The following is a 25,128-nucleotide window of genomic DNA, read 5'->3' as shown; positions in this document are numbered from 1 at the left end:
CTGGAACTGTTAAATATGTTTTCATTAGACAAATGTGTTACAGACTACATGATCACTTCTTTAATAATTTAAATATACCAATGATTATTTATTTCCTAAAACGCTGGGGTTATAGTAGTTGAAGCATAGTTGATTGTCTAGAAATCGGTTTCTTTGCACTTTTCCTTACCTCCCTACTTTAAACATAGAAACTCATCTCCAGTGTTTACTCTGATTTTCTTTTCAAGGTGTACTCCTAAGAAAATTAGAAGCAGGCATTCGAGGAATCAGTCATGTAATTGTAGATGAAATACATGAAAGAGACATAAATGTAAGTAACTTGAGAGGGATGGTAAGGTACCAGCGCTAAAATTCTGAATAAAGAGAAATGAAGTAGAATGTCTTTATTTTATTTCCATTTTCCCATAGCTTACAACTTCTATCAAAATTATGAACTTCAGTCACTAAGATATTGGACACCTTTTTTAGCAAAGCCATTAAACCCTTTTTTTCCCTTTGTTAAAGCACAGAGTTCTAAAAGTAAAGACCTCTTCTTATTGTAAAGTAAGTATTATTGCAGTGATCATTAAGTTAGCATAATTCAGCAACTGAACTAATGATTTATCACTGAATAGCTGATGGAATTTTAATAACCAGTTTTTCTTTGAATTGAAAATTTATCTGTGATAAACTTCACATTGTTTTCCCCCTGCCGCCTGGCTTGTGGGATCTTAGTTCCCTGACCAGGGATCAAACCCGGGCCCATGGCAGTGAAAGCGCCAAGTCCAAACCACTGTACAGCCAGGGAATTTCCACAGTTTTAAATTTAATATAGTTAATGGTGTGTTTTCGGATGTTTGCAGCTTTAGTCTTTTCCAACATTAATGATAATCATGCCAGAAATAAGAAAAAACTAGAATTTTTTTCACACCCTATCCTCTTTTTTTTTTTTTTTCACCCTATCCTCTTTTGGTCCTTGGCAAACTTGTATAGAATTAACTTATTATACAATTGTATAATTCAGAGATTGATACCATAAATCAGTGACTTGTTTTTATGGCACTGTTTTACATATCCACACGAAGGTATTAGTGGGTGGACAGTATGTCATTCAGACTGTTTCCAAGCTACTGTTACTTAAAACATTCATTGGAGCTCATCCTCTTTAGAAAATAATTCCATAGCCGTTGTTGTTCATCATACTTAGTTTTAGCAAAATTTTGATCTTTATGGTTGAGCTAAAGCAAGTAAGAAAGTTTGCATGGTCTTTCAGATGACCTTTTTAAATCAAATCTGTTCCGTAGGATAAAATTTTTGCTGCTTTTGTCATTCAGAATCTTTTGAAAACTAATGTTTTCCCCCCCAATTAACTTAATCATAATAAATGTTTCAGTATTTTCTTTACTAGCATGGTAACATACCAATGTTCTTAGAGTTTAAATTATTCCAGGTCACACTAGAAACATCATGGATCATCATTACTAGTTTCCCCCAAAATAAGTGGCTTTGGTCAACTTTTCTTGAAAGATTGTCTATATTAATGTATTATTCACAGTAAAAATGGAAAAACACCTTTGCAGAAACATATGTTCTTTTTCAGATGAACCTTATCTAAACGTCACTTTACGGGGAAAACCCAAGAGAACTTAAAAGACCAATTATTAGAAATAATAGGGGACTTCCCTGGCGGTCCAGTGGTTGGGACTCTGCACTTCCACTGCAGGGGGCACGGGTTCAATCCCTGGTCGGGGAATAAGGATCCCACATGCCGCACGGCCGAAAAAAAGAGAAACACTTAGTAATATGGCTGGGAGAAAAAGTTAATATACAAAAGTCTGTTGCATTGTGTACATTACAAACAGCTAGAAAACAACTAAAGATACCACTGCGCTAGTCAGAATGTCAAACACCTAAGACTAAGTCCAACAAAAAGATATGCAGAACCTATACAGGAAAAATAAAACTTCATTACAAGACATTAGAAAAGACCAGATTGTGTTCACGGCCAGTATAATATAGATGTCAGTTTGCCTGAAGTTGATCCACATCTGAATGCAATTCTAATCCATTCCCAGTAGGTTTTGTTAATAGGCTGATTATAAATACCTATAGGGAAGATTTATGGCCAAAAATAACAAGGACTCCTGTAGAAGAGCAGAATGAAGGGTCTTGCTTTACAGATCTCAGGACTTAATTTGAACCTATAATAATTAGTATAGTAGATGAGATGACAGTTTGACCAACAACAATACAGAGTGTAGAAACAGATTGTGTGTTGCATGCAGCTTCGGTATAATAGAGTGAGTGACAGATGGCATGTCAGATCAGTGGAAAGGGAATGGACTGTTCAGTAAATGGAGCTGGAAACAGTTGGTCATCCATAAGGAAATACTTGAACTTGGATCCTTACCTTATAACCAGATACAGAAATCAGCTCCAGATAAGGACTTAAATGCCAAAGCAGTTTTAAAACTCTTGAGTAGAATATATAAGTAGACATCTAGACAGCACTATCCAGTAGAAATATAGTGTGGCCTACACATGCAGTTTTTAATTTTCTAGCATCATATTTTAAAAGGTGAAAAAAACAGGTAAAATTAACTCAGTATATTTTCATCATGTAGTCAATATAAAAAATATATTGACTTTTTTTTTGCGGGTTTTTTTCATATTAAGTCTTCAAAATCTGTCTGTGTATTTTACACTTAGAACACATCTCAGTTTAGACCAGGCACATTTTATGTGCTCAGTAGCCACAACTATATTGGGCAACATAGTTCTATACTTTCTGGAAGAATTTCTTAGAACATGAAATGCATTAACCATCAAACAAAAGACTGAGGTATTCATCTATATTAAGATTAAGATCGTGTATTCATTCGAAGGATACTTTAAGGAAAACCACAAGCTAGAAGATTCCAATATAGCCAACAAAGGATTAGTATAGAAAATATAAACACCTCCTACAAATCAGTAAGCAAAGTACAGATGACTCAGTAGAAAAACAAGGAAATAGGCATTTTACAAAGAGGAATGATATTTGGCTAGTACATATGATGGGATGTTCAGTCTCATTGGCGAATAGGAAAGTGCACACCAAGACCATAATAAGGTACATCTACTTTATATCCATTTGGTTAATAAAATTTTAAGTGATGATGTCAAGTATTGGAGAATATAAATATCAGCAGGATCTCTTATCCATTGCTCATAGTGGTTTATGAACTGGTGGAATGCCTTAGGAAAACAGTTGAGCATTATCTGCAAAAGTTCAACATTTACACATCCTATGAGTGCAGTTCCATACCTACACTTACCCACAGAAACTTGGCGAATGTACTGTAGGAGACATGAACTAGGATGTTCAGAGTAGCAAATGTTTGTAAGAGTAAAATCCCGGAAACAACCCACATACTTGCAGTAGTTACCACCAGAAATCTACTGGTGAATTAATGGGTACATACACACAGTGGGATATTTAAATAGTCATCAGAAAGAATAACTCTGGTGATTCACACGTGGGTGAGTCTTAGCATCGCTATAGGATGTGAAAAAGGAAATCCCTAAAGATTACATAAAATATCATACCTTCTCATAAAGTTAAGAATAGGTAAATTAGGGCTTCCCTGGTGGCGCAGTGGTTGGGGGTCTGCCTGCCAATGCAGGGGACGTGGGTTTGTGCCCCGGTCCGGGAAGATCCCACATGCTGCGCAGCCTGCGCATCCGGAGCCTGTGCTCCGCAACGGGAGAGGCCACAACAGTGAGAGGCCCGCATACCGCAAAAAAAAAAAAAAGAATAGAATAGGTAAATCTTAAAATATACGTATGCATGCATATATATGTATGTATGTCTAGTTAGATATGCATATAAATCAGAGGAAAGGTATATGAAAAGGACTAAAAAGATTCAGGATGGTGGATTTCTCTATTTGGGGAGACAGAGTGATGGACTTGAAGACCCCATAGCTAGAGAAAGGTTTTATTAGAGTTCTAGCTTTCATGTTGTTGTTTGGTGGGTTGATGGAAACTTTACATTATTAAATAATAAATGTCTCAACCATTTTGTTTGAATGGACTAAATATAGCCTTTTCAGCATTTGTAAGATTCACTTTACAGGTGATTGGAAAACTGATTTTTGGCACATCATGGCTTTCCCCTTTTCTCTAGTAGTTTGTGCAACTGAAAATATAAATTTCACTGAAAATTTCCTCTCGTTAATGTTTGTTTTTTTCTCTTCCCTTCCCTTCCCCTACCCTAGTAGCGCTCATTTCTAATTCCCACGAGTAGGCTACAACTGTTCTTAAGAATACTGTTACCGTATCCCACTGTAATCCTTCATCTTACTTCTACAAGCCGCCCAAGAAACTGAATTTCACTGATATCTTGTGGCTTATTAACACAAGAAATCTTTTAGCTGTACCTTGTGAGCAAGGACTTTTCAATGCATTTATTTTTCCATTTGTGTTTGTGTTTTAATAGACTGACTTCCTTTTGGTAGTGTTGCGTGATGTCGTTCAGGCATATCCTGAAGTTCGCATTGTTCTCATGTCTGCTACTATTGATACGAGCATGTTCTGTGAATATTTCTTCAGTTGCCCAATCATTGAAGTTTATGGGAGGACTTACCCAGTTCAAGGTAAATATCGTGGGGGTGGGATGGGAGGGTGAACATTTTTTGTAGTGTGGATTTTCTTAATCCTAGAGATTGGAGTAATAGTTTAAAGGATATTTAAAATAAAATCCAAATCAGGGTATCAAATGCATCATAGCGTTCTTGGGGTTTTAGTCAAGGAGTAGTGAGTTTCGTTTACAACTTGAGGAGTTTGCATATCCAGTGAATTTCCTGTCCTTACAGCTAAAGTTAACTTGTAAGATTTTATAGTCGAGTGTAAATTAATATGCCTATAGATGTTCATGGGAAATAACTGTTAAAAGTTCAAGCAGCCAGGGTCAAATTAACTAGAGAATCAATCTTTCCTAGAGCCAGAGCAGGCAGATTTTGAAGTGAGATTAAGATGAGAGTTTCAAGGTCAAATATTTCTGATTGTTAAGAGTTTATTTAGAAGATTTTGTCATTACCATTTTCTAGAATAGTCATCTAGTAGCTTGGTTTTAAAAATTACAGCACAGTTTAATTGAGGGCATGAAAATAAGCTAAAAATTTTTCAGTGTACATATGAAATGATGAATGGCTACGTCAGGATGCTAACTTGAAATTCAGAAGGTGAGGGTAGCTCTGAAATAAAAGTCAGTGCGCTCATATCTCACGAGGGTTAATAATGGTTAATAATGCTGCAACTGCTTTGCATGCGTACTGGCGTTGAAAAAATAATTAAATGGATGACAGATGGTGGGAACCAGGTTTACTGCTGGAGTGGGAGGTTACAGGTAAGTATGAGGGAAGGCTTGAGTGAACCCTGTGGTACTGGATTACAATTGGAGACATTAGTGAGAACTCGTGATTAGATAGAAATGGATAGATACAAAACTAAATATACATGTGTATGGACCCATGGATTAGCATACATAGATATATTTTCTAGCTCTGTCTGCTGAGCAGGCCTAGAAGTAATGACATCCCAGTAGCAAGGATCATGTTTCCAACACCCAGATCATGTTTCCAATACCATTCTCCAGTTAAAGGAACCAGATGCCCTTGAAGAAATGACTGATTCTGAATTTGAGGCAGGGAATATACAAGATGAGCCTGAAACATCTTATAGTGACAGAAAGTAAGGAAGTGCTTTAAAAAAATAAAAAAACAGTGAAGGGGACAAAGGGACATAGGAGTCAACATGAAAGCTCTCAGTGCCCAAAAATGGAATGGTTGGAACAAAAAAGTAGAAAACGTAGTATTGGATTATAACCTAAAGTATAGAATAGATACCCATGAATTTATATGGTGGTTGAATAAATAAGTGGGTAATAAAGACAAAGCTGTCATATGGAAGAACTAGAAAAAAATTACGTAGATACTCTCTCTTAGCAAAGTGATGCTTAACTCCTTCAGTGTGTGCTGTGCTTAATGAATTGCTTCCAAAGAGTAGAGTATGGAAAGGGGGAAACGAGTCACTCAGCGATGGAGTTAACTTGGCAAACACTACCTCAGGTTGATCCAGTTTAATGTCATCAGTGATGAGTCATGTTGATAGTATGTACCTTTGATATAATGAGATGAGAATGGTACTTTAGGGCTCTAAGGGTATAGAGGGGGAAGTGTTTAGATTATGAGATACTTCTGAAACACTTCTGGAACACTTCAAAGAACCTCAGGAGCATAATTGATCAGTAGATGTTCCAACCTTCGCATTGAAGTCCTTTTTTAAGAGTAATAACTAAAAGGAACCCATTTTTACCTGTACATCCTGATAGAGGAAGGATGGACTATGGTATATTATTGTATTGATAGTAATTTTTCTCTATATATAACACCCACACTGGGAGTATACAACATAGAGCACAATATGCATTCCATGAATGTTTGATTGAATATTGTGTATAGCGGATACCCTGACTGGCTTTGTGGGAACATGTATAAGAGATACCTCACCCTCCTCCAAGGTTCAAGAGATGGAAACACTGAGTTTGATTGGAAAAAGAGTTTATTGACACTGAAGTTTCTTGGCAGTTGTGAAGAATCAGATGGAAGGGTATGAAGTAGTTTTGAATTATGAATTAGAAAATGAGTTTTAAAGACTGCTCCGTTCTGCAAGTTGATAGTACTTACCTGACTGCGTTGTCCTGCCAGAATATTTTCTGGAAGACTGTATTCAGATGACCCACTTCATTCCTCCACCAAAGGACAAGAAGAAGAAGGATAAGGATGATGATAGTGGTGAAGATGATGATGTAAGTGAATTTCATGAAGAATTTTCATTGTGGGCAAAATTGTTATTGCAGGGAATGATTTTAGTAAAAACATGCAATGAGTTAGCATTACAAAAAACTTCTAAAAATTGACTGTAATGTCTATCTTTGAATTAATTGATATATTTCACTCCAAAGAATTCCATGTTCAGTGAAAAGCGCTTTTCATACCATGAGTTAAATCATCTCTGGCATAAAGGTTAAAAAAAAGAGAAAGGAGTAAGATATTTAATAACTCCCATTTTGTAAGGCTTTGCTGCTCAGAGTGTTTTCCATGAGCCACAGCACCTGGGAAACTGGAAGAGAGGTGGAATCTTGTGCCCCACCCCAGATCTCCTAAATCAGAATCCACACTTTAACAAGACCTTCGGGTGACCCATATGTACAATAAAGTTTAAGCAATAGCAGCTACAGCCCTAGGTTACAGAGACTGTATGGTAATGACATTAGCAGATGGAGAGAGTATTAAAGTGGGGGATGATGAGGGATTTCCTAAGAAACAGGAAAGAAAAGTGACACTTACTTCGTAGTGCTTCAGAGTTGGACCAGTGATATTTAAAAATGCATCTTGAATCTGGAAACATGAACAGAATGAATGCTACAAGGCAGCCAGCAATGCAGAATATGATAAACATAACCTAGGATTCGGTATTTTTAATCAGATTTGAGGATATAAATGAATTATATTATGAATTATATCCTCAAATCCGATGAATTAAAAAGTTTCTTAGGGGGGAAAAATCAATTGTAACAACTTCATTTCCCGTTACTGAAGGTTTGGTTTATCATTGGTTCTCAGGCAGACTTTTTGGAAAATACAGACCACATTATTTCAGATGTAGATGAGGTGATCAAATACCCTGTCTGCCAGTATGAGTGAGCCTGGGAATTACACAGGAAGACATTGTGTATATATAATTACATGATAATTGATACAAAGAGAGGATCATAGGAGCATTTTATTAATCAGTAAGGAAAATATTTTTGAAAAACCAAGAGTTTATAGTCATAAGAGAGAAATAAGCTTGGTAGAAGGAGCCATTAGAAGTTTTAGAGTCAAATTTAAGAGTTTGTGCTTGAATTTTAGTCATGTCCTATGGGAAGTATTGGTCAGTAGAAAAATTCAGTATGTCAGCGTGCAGTAGTTTTTGAAAATTAAATTTCTTCTATATGCCAGATAAGACTAATCAGCTAGAATCAATAAGGACATTAGGTGTCATGTGAACATTAAGTAAAATGTAGGAGACTTAACTCCTGGGCTGTACTAATGGAGACAGTCCAAAATATGTCTCCCTGTTTTTTGCAGGCAAATTGCAACCTGATCTGTGGTGATGAATATGGTCCAGAAACAAAGATGAGCATGGCTCAACTGAATGAGAAAGAAACTCCTTTTGAACTCATCGAGGCTCTACTTAAGTACATCGAGACCCTCAATGTTCCTGGAGCTGTGTTGGTTTTTCTGCCTGGCTGGAATTTGATTTATACTATGCAGAAGCATTTGGAAATGAATCCACATTTTGGTATGAGTCTTCTTTGAATTCTCAACTATTTGAGTGAAAAATGAATGATTTTGCGTGCACCCTAGCCAATATGTGAAAACAAAATTTAGTGTTGTATCAATTTTTGATTAAAAACATACATAATGTAGAAGTTTTAAACTCGGCTCCTATTTTTAGACCTTAACTTTTCCATATTTTTATAGGAAGCCATAGGTATCAGATTCTACCTCTGCATTCTCAGATTCCTCGAGAGGAACAGCGCAAAGTATTTGATCCAGTACCAGCTGGAGTAACCAAGGTAAATAGTAAACATTACAGTTACGGGGTTGGAGATATTAGACAACTATTACAGACCTTCAAAGAGCTATCCAAAAAAATTGTAATCCATCTGAATTGAGGAAGAAAAAAGGGGTCCTTTCTTCATGAGTTTAGTAGGTTTTTCAATTATCCAGTCAATGAATGAGTAATTTATTTGAAGATTTCTGTAATTCTGTTGTCATTTGTTACATAAGCAGACCATTCCTTTTAAGTACATAATAGGAAAATATTTTCTGAAGTGTAATTTTTCTTAACACCATTTCTTTCTTCACAGGTTATTTTGTCCACAAATATTGCTGAGACAAGCATTACCATAAATGATGTTGTTTATGTCATTGACTCCTGCAAGTAAGTTCCCAAGGAACCCATTGCCTTGAATACAGTAAATCTGTACAATACTCCATGTAGTGTCTAGAATCAGTTAACAGAATCAAAAACACCTTATTTTTAAAACTCTTGTGTTCTCTTACCATCAGAATTACTGTGCTGCGTCTGTATGTACTGAGTTATAGTGTAATTAATGATTCTTGGTGTTGATCATCATATCAGTTATGGTAGAAAGTGACGAAGCTTAACACTAACTTCTGACTGCTTCCCACTTATTCTTGTCTGCTGGTGTTTTGCTCATTTCCCATTGGGTGTTTCCATTGACCACTGCCACACAGTGGCATGCTCTTTGGTGTATAAAGATGTCCAGTATTTAGCTCATGACAAGTGACCTATTTGTAGGACACTACTTAAGAATTAAGACTTCATATTTGGTATGAGATACCCTGGGAAATACACAGGGAGGCATTGTGTATAGGTAATTACATGCTAATTGATACACAGGACAAAAACGTCGAAACATTGTTCTGTCTAGCCAGTTTGTGCCTCATGTCTTCTCTCTCTAGCCCCTAAGCCTTTCCTGGCAATTGAAGATTTGCCAGTGCCCACTTTAGGGAATGGTGAATAGCATGCCCCTCATTTGTGCCAATCCCAGTCATTTAGTGCCAGCTGCCTATGTGTAACATTGACAAATTCTGAGGTTGCTTAGGGGTTCAAGAGGACCGTGCCAACACCACTTGGTGAGGTCATCAGAAGTGCTACATGTTCCAGTTTAGCACATAGCCTTTAGATCATAGATTGCCTAAAAGTTAAACTAAACTTCAGAATAGAGTTGGCTTTGAATAATTAGCACTCACTTACCTGCACGTGCCAGATCCTGTTTAAGTGCTCTATGTTCATTAATTCACATAATGTTCATAAAAACACTGCAAGATAGGTGATAGTATTATACTCATTTTCACATGAGGCACAGAAAGATTAGTAACTTGGCCGAGATCATCCAGCTGGTAAGTGGCACATGTATATTGTATTGCCTCCTAGCAGGTTGGCAGCCTGAAAGAGTGCAGAGTCAAATTCTTAGCGGTGCTGTTCACAGACATCGCAAGTAGGCATGACTGGAAAGCATCTGCCACTCAGTGGAAATGTAATAGTTATGTATTGATAGTACACGTGAGTTTTAGAATTAACTGCTCTTTCCTATTTAGGCAAAAAGTGAAGCTGTTCACTGCTCACAACAATATGACCAATTATGCTACAGTTTGGGCATCCAAAACAAACCTCGAGCAGCGGAAAGGACGAGCTGGCCGTGTACGGCCTGGCTTCTGCTTTCACCTCTGTAGCCGAGCTCGTTTTGAGAGGTAAGACCAATTCTTGAGTAAAGAATGAAGTTGGTTTTTGGGGGGGTTTTTTTTTTAGCCTTTTACACACACACCCCTCCCCACACCTCTCTGCCCTTACATAAACTTAATGAACTCAGAACATAAGTGCTTCCAGTTAATTGGAGGAAACTTAGCTTAGGTAGTGAGATTGTGGTAAGGATGAAATCAGAAATTATCAATGGTGGCATGTTTGATACCTATTTACTAATAACCTTTTAAAAGCATAACATGTTTTCCACACCACACATCTTTATCACTTTGGGATTACTGATATTTATGGAACGGTTAACTTTTCTGAAAAATAACTTTAAAATAACAATACTCTTGTATTTATAGACACCCTCCCCTACCCCCCCATTAGCACATCACCTCTGTCATATGATCCTCCTTATGTGCCTGAGAAACAGAGGGCATTATTTAGGTAAGGAGGCCAAAGCTTAAGAAGCTTAGCTGACTTCTCCAGGACTGAAACCCAAGTCTGTTAATACCTTGTCCGTTTCCGTTTATACCACAGATCCTTTTGGAGAATGTTTGTGGATGAGACCAATTGGTTTAAAAAATACTTCTCTGGGGTGCGAACTCACCATCTTCTCAGTTCGAAAGTCGTTATTCCTTGCCTCCCACCTCACCCCCCAATTTAAAAAATAAAAAATACTTCTCTCTCTGAATTATAGGCTTAAGTTATGTATTTAGTTGTATGTTTCTGGAAATCAGTGTGGTGTACATTAGCTTTAACCAGTTGATAATAAAGGTAGAGTTAGGAGGTGTTTGTGTGTACCACAATGAAGAATTGTGGGACAGACTAATTTAGGTGACCAGATGTATATAGCACACTGAAGAAAGGTCAAAGCTTTGATTTGCTTTTATACTGGTAACATATGGCTCCCTAGTAATTACAAATGTTAGTTTATTTGAGCATCAGAAGTTGATGCAGGAGACTGGCTGCAACATTTGGAAGACACTTAGTTCTTTTTAAAGGTTGGCTTGTCCCTTGACCTGAATAAACAAGTACTATACTCTAATATTAGAGTAAAACCAGCTCCTAATTAGTTAACAGCATGAATAGATCTGTAAGGGATTTTTATTCTTTTCTCTGTAGGATGAGGAATAGATATGCTATATGCATCTATGTAAACCTGATTAAAGCTGATCTGGGTCTTACCAGCAATGTTGGAATTCACCTCTAAATGGTTCCTATGAATCTTCATTATAAATAGTTTATATAGGATAAGCCTGAATTGGAAACTAGAGACTTGGATTTTATACTCTTTGTGCCTAATGTATCACATAATCTTAAACATTTACACTCTTTAGGCCTTTGTTTCCCCATTCTACAAAATGAGATTAAGTTACTGAACCTTTTTGTGTCTCTTTCCTCAGTTGAAAAAGGAAGGTAATACAATACTAATCGAATTAAGGTAATACAATACTAATGCGAATTAAGTGAGTCAGTAATGGAAAATACTGAGAACAATACTTGGCACGTAGTAAACTCTCAGTAAATGTTAGCTATTGTTATTATTGTTAATACTGATTTATATTAATAGTTTTTATTATTAAAAATTTAAAGGGTTAGATAATCTGTAAGATCCTTTCCAGTGGCACTAAATTTATACAGACCAGGAAGTAGGGGAAGAGGTAGCAGGGAGATATTAGAATTAGCCTGCATCTCCCACAGAAGGTCTTGCTACCATTTTTTTTTTTTTTTTGCGGTACGCAGGCCTTTCACTGCTGTGGCCTCTCCCGTTGCAGAGCACAGGCTCCGGACGCGCAGGCTCAGCAGCCATGGCTTATGGGCCCAGCCGCTCCGCGGCATGTGGGATCTTCCCGGACCGGGGCCCGAACCCGCGTCCCGTGCATCGGCAGGCAGACTCAACCACTGCGCCACCAGGGAAGCCCCTTGCTACCATTTTTAACCCATGTTTGTCAGTAGCCAGACCTGAAGAAGCCATGGGTGGGGGTAATAACATTAGAGATTTGGGATAATTTTTCATCCTCCTTCACTCAGCTGAAAATGCCTTCAAGCCATAAGGGTGAAGTCGTAAGCCACTACTCAACCACTTAAGAGGGTCTTGTCCAGAGAGTCTTTGTAGTAAATATAAAACGTTCTTTTGTAATTGTAAAACGATGAGGGAAGGGCAGCTCTGTATATTCCTGATTATCTCTCTGCGAAGTTTTTGTTAAAAAAAAGTTTGTGTACACAAGTGAAGATGGTTATTTTATGCTTATTTTCTCTTAGACTCGAAACCCACATGACCCCGGAGATGTTCCGAACACCATTGCATGAAATTGCTTTGAGCATAAAACTTCTGCGTCTGGGAGGAATTGGCCAATTCCTGGCCAAGGCAATTGAACCTCCGCCTTTGGATGCTGTGATTGAAGCAGAACACACACTTAGAGGTACCTACAAATACAGACCTGCCTAACACATGCTAATTATACCATCTGTCTTGTCCTGGCAAGTAACACTTAACAAATGAGTCAAGAAGAGGATATAGTCCACAGGACTGTGATAACAAAACTTGCAATGTTGCTTAATGTACTTAGTGTGGTCAGTGTATAAAATGAGCAACATAAGGTAAGAAAAGGATGATGTGAGTCTTATTTGGGGGAAAAAAAGGAGAAAAGGCACGCGTTATCTCTTAACCAGTGGTTAATGATCAGAACGTGAATTATTCATGATACCCACAGTGTTTTATGTACATTTCATAGAACATCTATTTATATTTTCTTATCACACTTACAGAGGCAATGTAGTATAGTGGAAAAAAATACGGGTGTTGGAGTCCAGGGGATCTGAATTTGAATCTCGTGCTCACCTGCTGTGTGAACTTCAGATTTTTATTCTCCAGATTTCATTTCTTTCTAGAAATTATCAACAGATGCTATCAGACTTGTTAGAGCATGTAGCTGTTTATGCTGCTATTACAGTTATTACTGTATTTATAGACTTCTCATGGACGGTACTCAGCTTTACAGCCTACAGGGCCTAATTCTAGTACATTCTTCATGTTAGGTGCTCGAGAATTTGGTTTTGTTCTGTTTCTGAGTGAAGAGAATTGTTCGCTATGAGCATGGTGCTGGCAGTTGGCTTGACAGTTGAGGAAAACTTAAGTGCAGTATCTGAACCTTAATCTGTAAACAGATGTTTCATCTTTGCCTAGGTTAAAGGGGTGTTCATTACTGTTTCTGCTCACAAAGAAATATCTCCCCACAGAGCTTGATGCATTAGATACCAATGATGAGTTGACTCCTCTGGGACGAATCCTGGCTAAGCTCCCCATTGAGCCTCGTCTTGGCAAAATGATGATAATGGGGTGTATTTTCTAGTAAGTGCTTTGTTTTATTGCTGATAGTTAAATGGTAAAACAGTTTTAGAATTTTATCCCCCTCCCAATAAAAACAGGATGGGCTCGAATAGAAGAAAAAACTAAATATTCTTCAGTAGAGAAGTGGCATACTTTAGATACTGAGAAAAGTGTGAAATGAGAAGAACAGTCAATGGATGGACACCTGGGCCCAACTTTTTTGGGGAAAGAGCACAGACTTCTCAAAAGAGAAGTGCAGTTAAGTAGGTTAAGTAGTTTTCCTTCAAAGAGAAAGATTAGGAAAACAGGTATATGTTATTAGAAGGTTTTGAAGATTAAGAAATTTTGTAAGATGAGGGAGAATGGGAAAGGAAAAATATAATACTTGGTCAGTTTATGGTAAATATGCTTCCATTAATATCAGAACTCATTATTTTTTCCCCTTTTTGCCTCTGGAGAGCAGCTGTAAAATTCTTTTTGTTCAGCCAGTTTCAGTGCTGTTAAAGCAATATCGTAGCCAATAAAGACTGACCCACAGTTGACAGTACTGCCCAAGTTGCTGGAACAAGAATGTGATCTAGACTGAATTTTCCTGTCTGTTTCAGTGTGGGAGATGCTGTTTGTACCATCTCTGCTGCCACCTGCTTTCCGGAGCCTTTCATCAGTGAAGGAAAGCGACTGGGTTATATCCATCGAAATTTTGCTGGAAACAGATTTTCTGATCATGTGGCCCTTTTATCAGTATTCCAAGCTTGGGATGATGCTAGGTATGGGCTTGAAAGAGGAGAATTATAAGATTTGGGTGAACTGTCTCTAGTTTGTAATCTGTATGTAGTTCTTTAGGCTTTGGGAATGACTCTTAACAACCTGTTTGTTTTAGAATGGGTGGAGAAGAAGCAGAGATACGTTTTTGTGAGCACAAAAGACTCAATATGGCTACACTTAGAATGACCTGGGAAGCCAAAGTTCAGCTCAAAGAGATTCTGATTAATTCTGGATTTCCAGAAGGTAAGATTCTCACATTCTTAAGACACATCTGAAGTAACCTTAATGTAATACATGCACATTGACAGTGCAGTATATTTTAGCTTCAAACATTAGACCCTTTGCTTTTTCTGTGTTCCTGGCTATTTCTTATTTCTTTGAACTCTGGTGATAATCAGTTTTTCACATTAATTCAGTCTTTTACAGGACGCAAAAGGTTATAATGTTCAAATTGTAATTTAGTACAGAGATGATTAATAGACCTTTTGAGAATTGTGCTACTTTGGGAGGACTTTTTGTTTTTACTAATTTTTATTGGAGTATAGTTGATTTACAGTGTTGTGTTAGTTTCTGCTGTACAGCAGAGTGAATCAGTTGTACACATATCCACTCTTTTAGATGGGAGGATTTTTTAAATCCATCCACTTGTGAAGAACACAGGTCTAGCTTTTAGCACCTTTTGAATGAACAGTTTGTTGAAATACCTCAAGTAGTGGTTTGTGAGGTGATTTATTAATTTGCCCATCTGTTCAGTTTTAGATGTTAAGTAAACTCTACTGTGTTAAATTTTAATTGGCTTTAAATAAGGTTCTAGTGGACAATTACAGAGGACTTTGATACGTGAGATAGGAATAGTAATCCAGCTGTTTATTTCTTGTGTGAATTTGAACTATTGTACTTTTCTCCAATTAGATTAAGAGACAGAGTTATTTCCTGAAACATTGAAAATTGGAACACATAACCAGAAACAGCTGTTTAGTTGAGAGACAGAGGTAGTTGGGCAGTAACTAGATAACTAAAGTAATTCTATTCTGTTGTAAACTGACTAAACTTTTAATTTTTTAAAAAAATGTATTTATTTTTGCTGTTTTGCGTCTTCGTTGCTGCACATAGGCTTTCTCTAGTTGTGGCGAGCGGGGGCTACTCTTCTTTGCGGTGCATGGGCTTCTCATTGCGGTGGCTTCTCTTGTTGTGGAGCACGGGCTCTAGGCGCGCGGACTTCAGTAGTTGTGGCTTGCGGGCTCTAGAGCGCAGGCTCAGTAGTTGTGACGCACCGGCTTAGTTGCTCTGTGGCATGTGCGATCTTCCCGGATCAGGGCTCAAACCCGTGTCCCCTGCATTGGCAGGCGAATTTTTTTTTTTTTTTAATGGCTGTGTTCGGTCTTCGTTTCTGTGCAAGGGCTTTCTCTAGTTGCGGTGAGCGGCGGGGGCCACTCTTCATCGCGGTGCGCGGTCCTCTCACTGTCGTGGCCTCTCTTGTTGCGGAGCACAAGCTCCAGACGCGCAGGCTCAGTAATTGTGGCTCACGGGCCTAGTTGCTCCGCGGCATGTGGGATCTTCCCAGACCAGGGCTCAAACCTGTGTCCCCTGCATTGGCAAGCAGATTCTCAACCACTGCGCCACCAGGGAAGCCCAAGCAGGCGGATTCTTAACCATTGTGCCACCAGGGATTTCCCAATTCGTAGCTTTTTAATCAAAATCAAAGGAAAAGAGACAAACATTTTTGTGTGATAGACTCTTCACAACAGTCCTGAGATGCATATATTACTACCCCATTTTATAGATGAGGAGACTGACACAGAAGCTTAAGTTACATGTCCAGACTCAATTAGGAAGTTTATAAGACTAAGATTCAAGTTTTTTAGAACAAAGTATATCTGCTCTCTTACCATCGTACTTTCCATGTGCCTAAAGCATAGTTTGGATGAAGACGTCCACCTTCTAGTGGGTTCCTCTTAAGTTGTCATTCCATCTCCTGTAGAAGGAACAGCTTTTTTTTTTTTTTTTTTTTTTTTTGCACTATGCGGGCCTCTCACTGTTGTGGCCTCTCCCGTTGTGGAGCACAGGCTCCGGACGTGCAGGCCCAGCGGCCATGGCTCACGGGCCCAGCCACTCCGCGGCATGTGGGATCTTCCCGGACCGGGGCACGAACCCGTATCCCCTGCATTGGCAGGCGGACTCTCAACCACTGCGCCACGAGGGAAGCCCAGGAACAGCTTTTTAAAAACAGCGTATGGAACACTGTGGTCATATCAGTCTAGCTCTTATTCTGAGAGTAGATGGTTATTGGGGTTTTTTTAAAAATACTTACTCCAAGCTTATATTTTATTGAGTCTATAAGAGAATACAGACATTTTAATTTTCTTATTGTGGCTACTCAGCAGAATTTCTCCTTGCATTTAATCTGAGTGCAAGAGTTCTGAGAAGAGAGGAAGTTAGACAGGTTATTTGAAAAAGGAGGGTGGAGGAGGGTTTAATTCTTCTAATTGTCATCTAATTCTGGCAAATACATGCAATGTGAGGATTAGCCAGATACCTGATTTTTTTTTTTTAATCTCCTTCCTCTTAACAGAGTGTTTATTGACACAAGTGTTTACTAACACTGGACCAGACAATAATCTGGATGTTGTTATCTCTCTCCTGGCCTTTGGCGTGTACCCCAATGTGTGCTATCATAAGGAAAAGAGAAAGATTCTCACCACTGAAGGGCGTAATGCGCTTATCCACAAGTCATCTGTTAATTGTCCTTTTAGCAGCCAAGACATGAAGTACCCATCTCCCTTCTTTGTTTTTGGTGAAAAGGTAAGAAAAGATTAGTTTAGAAAAGTTTACATTTAAAATCCAAATTATCTTATTAATGTGCAGTGGGAACATGAGTTTTAATTTTCAAAGCATAGTTCATTATCATTATATGGTAGTTGATTGACAGTTGGAATGTCAACTATTTCCTCTTGCCTCTTTCTCTGTCTTCAGATTCGAACCCGGGCCATCTCTGCTAAAGGCATGACCTTAGTCACCCCCTTGCAGCTGCTTCTCTTTGCCTCCAAGAAAGTCCAGTCTGATGGACAGATTGTGCTTGTAGATGACTGGTATGGATTTTCATATGTGAACTCAACTGAATTCTTAAATTGAAATGTAATGGGATTCAGCTGCTAATCTAACTTAATTTGTGAAACATGGCAAAATTTGATGGCACAAGTGAGATGCTTTATAACACTGTCTTTTCTTGGCGAGTAGTATATCTTAGGAGTATGGTTCATAGTTGGTAGTAAAGTCAAGTCTTAAATTGACTATACCAGCAGAAGCAGATGCATTAGGCATTGGAGCCGCATCCACTACCATGAATACTACACTAAGGAATTAGAGTCCGATTGGAGCTTGGGCACTTCTTTTTTCTGTATACTTTATAGTACTTAGAGACTGGTGGTGAGTGGGTAGTAAGCACTTGGCAGGAATTGATAGACTATAACGAATGGTTAGTAGGCTCAGTCATATTCTTGAAAACTTGCAAAACTAACAATCTTAGTGTCTTATTTCATTCTTTTGTTGGAGGCTGAGTGATCTGTATTGTAAGAGTATTTTGCTCGACAGACTTTGTGGTTCACAACTCCTGCCAATAGCTAGCAGCGAATTTCAAGAAGTAACCTTAGATTATTATTCTTCCTACGTGTGTTTGCCTAATTCTGGGGCCATTACATTAGTTGAAAGTATTGGTACTTGGAAAGAAGTTAAATTTATCCCATCACTTGCCATGTGTGAAATTGAAAGATAATAGTCTTTTTCTATGTGTACCACGTCTCTCATTTTTAATCATTTTTCTCTATTTTAGGATCAGACTGCAAATATCTCACGAAGCTGCTGCCTGTATCACTGCTCTCCGGGCAGCCATGGAGGCTCTGGTTGTTGAAGTAACCAAGCAGCCTGATATCATCAGCCAGTTGGACCCTGTTAATGAACGTATGCTAAACACAATCCGCCAAATCTCTAGGCCCTCAGCTGCTGGCATCAACCTTATGATTGGCAGTACACGGTGAGTACCACAGTAACTTCTCTTTGAACTAAGCAGAGTACAGTAATCTTATACTGGCCTAAAATTCCCACAGTTAGTTAATAGAGGCCTTGTTATTTGAGTTACAGTTCTAGACAAATGCTGAATATGAAGTCTAGTTCTGGTTAGCACACTCAGAAAAAAGGGTGTTACTTTTGTGTTAATGATCTATTACACCAGTGTGTGCTAGAGATAGAAGGAGATCTTTAAAGTACATATAGAGCCCAGGATAGGTCACATGACAGGAAAGAGAAAGACCCCAGACAGTCCTCTTCTCAGTACTGCTTTGCCATCTCCAAAGAAAAAATGATGAGGTGTTAAATTCATTCTTCAAATGAAAAGCATCAGGGTTTATCTTAGGGAAATACAAGAACATGGATATCTATAAGTAAAGAAGTATGAAGTTTCTCTTAATTCTTAAAATGTTTTATCTGCTTCAGTTTTTTTCACCTTCAGCAAGTTTCTTTGCCCACAGCTCTTTCTTTGGAAATACTTGATGCCTGCAGGCAGAACAGCAGTACAGTCACCTCCCATATAGTCTCTTAGGTTTCACTGATTGTCAGCATTTTGTGACACTTGCTTTCATATAAATATTACACACTTCTTTTGCTTAATCGTTTGTGATTAAGTTGCATTTTACATCAGTATGCTTCATGTATCTTTTGAGAACATAGCATAAACAATACTAGTTCACACCCCAAAAATGTGTTAGAATAACACGATCTAATATACAACCATTAATTTTTTTTAGTCACTCAAAAATATTCTTTAATCTCCCCGTCAAGATTCGCTTACTGCATTTGGTTATAAACTGTTATCTTAATGTATAGAAGTGCTGTGTGCTTCATGGATTCTGGCTTCCCATTTTGCCTATAACTGAGTTAACTACTTCTTTAAACTAATGAAACATAGTACTTAGGGTGTGCCACACTGTGTTAAGTGCTTTTCTGATATTAACTCATTTTAATATTTAACCTGTCTATGATGTATTCAGTGTTTGTGCCTTTGGCTTCATTCCCTTTATGCATTAAATTTTCGAATGTGACTGAATGTTTATATTTTGTGACTAGTTGAGAAGTACTAAGGATGCTTTGCTAAAGTGGTGGTTTTGTGCTCTTGCTAGGTATGGAGATGGTCCACGTCCTCCCAAGATGGCTCGATATGACAATGGAAGTGGATATAGAAGGGGAGGTTCAAGTTATGGCGGTGGAGGCTATGGGGGTGGTGGAGGCTACGGTGGCAGTGGCTATGGGGCTGGCTCCAGCTACCGGGGAGGCTACAGAGGGACTTCCCGAGGTGGCTATGGAGGTGGCCCAGGGGGAGGCTACAGAGGGTCTGGGGGGTCCCAGCGAGGAGCTGGCAGAGGGGGCTATGGGAGCGGCTACTTTGGACAAGGAAGAGGAGGCGGTGGCTATTAAAGCTTGCGAGTGTCAGTGCCTGTGCACAGACAGGTAAAATAATGCATGCTGCCCATTTTCCCAAGTTGTTTATGTGCTGCCAATAAGTAAACCCATTTTTCACCCGTTCTGTGGTTTGTCATAGTTTAAGGAAACTAAACATTTAGGTATATTGGTGATTTTGTTTATATTATGTAAAATATCATGCTCTATTATAAAAGTACTACAGTTTGTATTTTTTCTTTAAGGAGTAAAGATTTGCCTTTAAAGTTAACTTGATATTTTCTTGACTTTAGTTTAATACAATAGAAATAAAATATTACATTGAATACTGGCCATGTAGTTAATTGTTGATCTTATTTACACATTAGAAAAATTTTACAATGGCACTTAATTACATCTGTTAGTTTTAAACATCAGAGGAAAAACTGTACTTCGTTTCACAAGTACACCAATTGATGTTATTTACTTACAGGAGTTAGAATAAATAACCTTGAAATGCAGTTGTTATTCTTGCAGTAAATATGGCCAGTACACAATTGACATGGGCCTCTGTATCTGAATAAAACTTTTGACCTAAGGCTGAACATTTTTACTTTTTCCCAAGCTTTGTCTTTGAAAAATCTAAGACCAAGGCCAGCGTTCTCTTTTCTTAGGTTAGTTTCCAGTGTAAAAATTATTTTAAAATTTTAATCAAAATTAAAAATTAATCTACGTAACCCTTGAATAAAGATTATATTTAGGCAAAGAAGCTTCACCAGTGCATAAAGTTTAGATATTTGACAAGTTACTCTACATTAACATGTATTTCAAAGGATATTTGTTAAGCTAGTTTATTTTAGTGGAGATGTTTATACGCTTATAACATTTTATAAGTTTCCGATGAATTTTCACATTTCTAATTTCAGAATAGCACAGTATAGTAGAGATTACAAAGTTTTTGGTTGAGACAGAACTGAGCTCACGTCTTAATGCTGCTGACACATGAATGATCTTGGGCAACTTATATTTTGTGTTAATGTCATTTTCAAAATCCTCTTCTCATTATACATATGTTCTTTAGATCACCTTTAGCAGTTACTGTTGATAAGCTGATTAGTCCAGTTTAGAGACTCTCAAATCTGTGTCTCCAGCTGAGATTTTCTTTCTGAGCATCCAGACCTTGGTAAACAACTACTTACTGGACATACATTTCTGTCCAGAAATAAAAAAAAACTTAAGTACTTCACAAACTGAAGAAAACCCCCTAACTCATCCTATGCTCTGTACTCCGTTCATGTTCAACTGGTTTTTCTTTGTTTAAACACAGATAGGAGTTTCTGCCAAAGCCATAAATATCACCACATCTAGTCAATTCTTCTTCCAGAACATCTTCCAGTTGTGCTATTCTAAACTAGCTGCCTCTGTTCTATTCAGGCTATCATTAACTTGGATGTACACTGATGCAGCCTCTTAACTGATCTTCCTGCTTATTTAGTTCTGCCTGTCTACAGTCCATTCTCCACACTACAGTTAGATTAACATTCCCATACAAATTTAAGGTCACCACTGCACCCCTCTTTGCTTAAGCCAGTGGTTTCTATTGCCTTTGGAGTAAAGGCTAAGCTCCCTTCTCATGCCCTCACTCCTACCCTACACTCAGTTCCATTTAGTAGCCACACCGAATTTCTAGCCTCAATCAATGGCTTTCTTATGTCCTTTGCACATGTTGTGAAAACTCCCATAAAAGGTATAAATTTAGTAATGCCTCACCTGACTGGTACGTATTCCTCCAACTTCAACTAGAAATGGGAAATCAGAAATGGCCAAAAGGGATATCAAATTACATTCTCTGAAGCTTGAAAGAACCACTCAGGCAGGCATAGTTCTCAGAATTTAGCTAGAAACCTAAGGCAGTTGCTATGCAGATTTCTAGAACTCTTCTCTCTGCAGCTGTGTCCTGTATTCTGCCCCACAAATTTTAACTGCCCTCCTGAAACTCCAGTGTCTTTTAACTCAGTGAGACTGCTCTTCTCTGCTTGTTCCTTTCTCGCTTTGTCATGATCCAGAGTGCCTCCACACAAAGTCAGGGTGGTCTTAGGCTCATCGAATTTTTTCCCTTATTTTGGGGGTCACAGTTCTACATTGCCTGTTGTCCAATGTCTGAAAGCAGTTGACTCATATATATAATATTTTGTTGTCATTTCAACAATCTTCACCAACCAGGCGTAGATTCCATCTTAAGAAATCACTTTCTTTGCTCATCCATAAGAGGCAACTCCTCTGTTCAAGTTTTATCATGAGATGGCAGCAATCCAGTCACATCTTCAGACCCCACTTCTAGTTCTCTTGCTGTTTTCACCGCAGCTGCAGTTACTTCCTCCACTGAAGTCTCGAAGCCTTCAAAGTCATCCATGAGGGTTGGAATGAACTTCTCCCAAACTCTGTTAATGTTAATATTTTGGCCTCTTCCCATGAATCGTGCCCTGGTCCGGGAAGATCCCACGTGCCGCGGAGCGGCTGGGCCCGTGAGCCATGGCCGCTGAGCCTGCGCGTCCGGAGCCTGTGCTCCGCAACGGGAGAGGCCACAACGGTGAGAGGCCTGTGTACAGGAAAAAAAAAAAAAAGCCCTCCCATTGAATACACTCATATGTTAAGTAATCTATTTTAAAAAAGAACTTTACATTCACAACTTGGCTAACTGGCGCTGGAGGCCTAGCTTTCAGCCTCTTTTGGTTTTTGACATGCCTTATTCACTAAGCTTAATCATTTCTAGCTTTTGATTTAAAGTGAGACATGTGACTCTTCCTTTCACTTGAACACTTAGAGGCAGGCCATTTTGGGCTTATTAATTGCCCGCATGTCAATATTGTGTTTAAGAGAATAGGTTAGGTCCAAGGAGAAGGGAAAGAGAGAGGGGTATGGCCCATCAGTGGAGCATTTATCAGTTCAGTTATTGAACTCATTTATCAGTTCACCATCTTTTATGGGCATGGTTTTTGGTGCTCTAAAACAATTAGAATAGAAACATAAAGATCACTTATCACAGACCTCCATAACAAAATAATAATGAAAAAGTTTGAAGTATTTCGCGGCTTACCAAAATGTGACACAGACATGAAGTGAGCAAATGCTTTTGGAAAATGGTGGCAGTAGACTTGTTTGCAGATTTGCCACAAACCTTCAATTTGTATAAAACCCATCTGTGAAGTGTATTAAAGCTAAGAGCAGTGAAAGGTATGCCCACACCATTGAATCTCTCTAACTGATTGAGGGCACCTGAATTTATCGGACTACTTTAGTGATAATTTAACTTTTAAGAAAAGATAATTTAACTTTTAAGAAAACTTTTAGGAACTAATTGGGGTGACCAGATGTTCCTAGTTTACCCAGACTGGTTTTCTGAGACATGGGAAATGCTAAAACAAAGGAAGTTGTAGGCAAACTAGGATGAGTTGGTCACATTAACCTTAATGGGGGAATCTTTCAGAAATTTCAAGACTTTGAAATTGCATATTTCTTTCAAACAAATTTAAGGTAAAGGCAACAAAGGATTTGGCTACAAATCCAGTGTTTTAATGTTTCTCAACTGGTAAACCTGTATAATACTTTTCATGTTAATCTGTAAAAATGTGAAATATATACTTGGTGGTTACTTTTAATACTATAGTAATTTTAACTTAAATAATTGAAAATTTTAGCTCTTTTTAAAATAACAGGAAGCATAAGAGGCTTAGGTTAACCTGCTGACCTAAACAGAATCTAAGTTATAGGGCATTAGTAGTTGTTCCAAGCATTTCCAAATTAAGCTAGTATTCTAATGATACCTGCCCATGGCTTCAGAATTTTATTAGGAAATGAAGTAAATTTAGCTTGTGCAACTGCAAAATCTGAAAAATATCAAATTACCGAAAAAAACATGGCATAATGTTTAGTATTAAAATAATGATATAAAGTTGCCTGAATTTTCTACAGAACAAATCAGTATTCTGTAGACAAAGCAACACATTTTGTTAAAAGCTGTTTTAGGCCTCAATTGAGTAATAATAAAGAATATGTAAAAGGAAACTTAAATACTACCTAGTTCAGTTGGCTTCTTAAGCTTTTGGTGACTGAGAGGCTCCTTTGAGAGTATGAAAGTTATGGACTCTCTCCAGCAAAGAGCATGTACACAAAGTTTTTTACTAAAATTTCAGGTAGTTCACAGACTCTTGGCGCCTGTACTTCAGTTTAAGAATGGCTGATTTGGTTCAATCACTGAAAATATATTTGTATAATTTTCTCATTTTCTACTTTAATACTTGGGAAGAATTAGACCCCTGTCCTCAAGTTTATTGCTTTCTGATTATAACTGTTAAATCTATAAGATAACATGCATCTTGGGTGTCTCACAAAGAACAGTAACTTGCCCCTATTTTTTTTTTTTTTTTTGGCCATGCCGGGCAGCATGTGGGATCTTAGTTCCCTGACCAGGGATTGAACCCATGCCCCCTGCAGTGGAAGCATAGATTCTTAACCACAGAACCACCAGGGAAGTGCTCCTATTATATTAGCAACTTCTCTGTACCTTGTGCTGCTGAGGAGTGCCTCAGTCCCTTGGTTTGTAGCCACCTGCCACTTTTCACTGCTTCTAATAAACTGACAAGAGGCTCTAGCATTATAGTTCCCATTCTTTTCTCCAATTGAGAGTTTACCATAGCTGCTACTGGCATTGCAGCGGAGCAAAGGAAATCTCCACTCCTACTGCCAGCTCCTTACAAAAAGGCAGAAAGGGGTTCTAATTCATCCCTTTTCATTCCACACCAAGGCCACTCTTCTAATCTTGATTTGTCCAGTCCTCACCTCCAGAATCCTAACATTTCCATCCCCAGCAACTGTGATGAAATATCCTTAAAAGTCCTAGATTGTAAATCTCATTTCAGTCTTTTGCATAAGCAGAGACCCATTGGTAGCATTCTTTTTAAACTGTTAGCAGTTATTACTTGGAATGCACAGCACAGTGGGGAATATAATGGTTACTAAGACCCAATGCCTATACTACAAAATTAGTGTCCAGTAGGCCAGCCAGATATGTGCACGAATGAGGACAGAGCAGAAATATGGAACCACCTCTAGGTTCTAAATTAGAATCTCTTATTTTTATACATCTTTATTGGAGTATAATTGCCTCACAATGGTGTTAGTTTCTGTTGTACAACAAAGTGAATCAGCCATATGCATACATATATCCCCATATCCCCTCCCTCTTGCATCTCCCTCCC

The 25,128-nt window shown here is 38.2% G+C and overlaps 1 protein-coding gene across 2 annotated transcripts in view; it reads left to right on the top strand.

Moving 5' to 3' along the window:
* Nucleotides 1–20,468, top strand: part of DHX9 (DExH-box helicase 9) — a 52,342-nt gene extending 31,874 nt beyond the window's left edge. For both annotated transcript variants that reach the window (XM_060295573.1, XM_060295574.1), the window contains 15 exons: nt 228–310; nt 4,460–4,616; nt 6,729–6,829; nt 8,154–8,367; nt 8,550–8,644; nt 8,939–9,012; nt 10,197–10,349; nt 12,610–12,770; nt 13,588–13,699; nt 14,284–14,445; nt 14,559–14,686; nt 17,016–17,245; nt 17,417–17,532; nt 18,273–18,473; nt 19,615–20,468. In XM_060295573.1, coding sequence (XP_060151556.1) covers nt 228–310; nt 4,460–4,616; nt 6,729–6,829; nt 8,154–8,367; nt 8,550–8,644; nt 8,939–9,012; nt 10,197–10,349; nt 12,610–12,770; nt 13,588–13,699; nt 14,284–14,445; nt 14,559–14,686; nt 17,016–17,245; nt 17,417–17,532; nt 18,273–18,473; nt 19,615–19,909 — 2,282 coding nt within the window. In that variant the 3' untranslated portion in view covers nt 19,910–20,468. The remainder of the gene's footprint in view (nt 1–227; nt 311–4,459; nt 4,617–6,728; nt 6,830–8,153; nt 8,368–8,549; nt 8,645–8,938; nt 9,013–10,196; nt 10,350–12,609; nt 12,771–13,587; nt 13,700–14,283; nt 14,446–14,558; nt 14,687–17,015; nt 17,246–17,416; nt 17,533–18,272; nt 18,474–19,614) is intronic.
* The last annotated feature ends 4,660 nt before the right edge of the window (nt 20,469–25,128 follow it).

This window comes from Globicephala melas, chromosome 1 (genome assembly GCF_963455315.2).
Source record: "Globicephala melas chromosome 1, mGloMel1.2, whole genome shotgun sequence".
Taxonomy (NCBI): Eukaryota; Metazoa; Chordata; class Mammalia; order Artiodactyla; family Delphinidae; genus Globicephala; species Globicephala melas.
The sequence above is the reverse complement of the archived record's forward strand: the minus strand, read 5'-3'. Positions and strand labels throughout refer to the sequence as shown.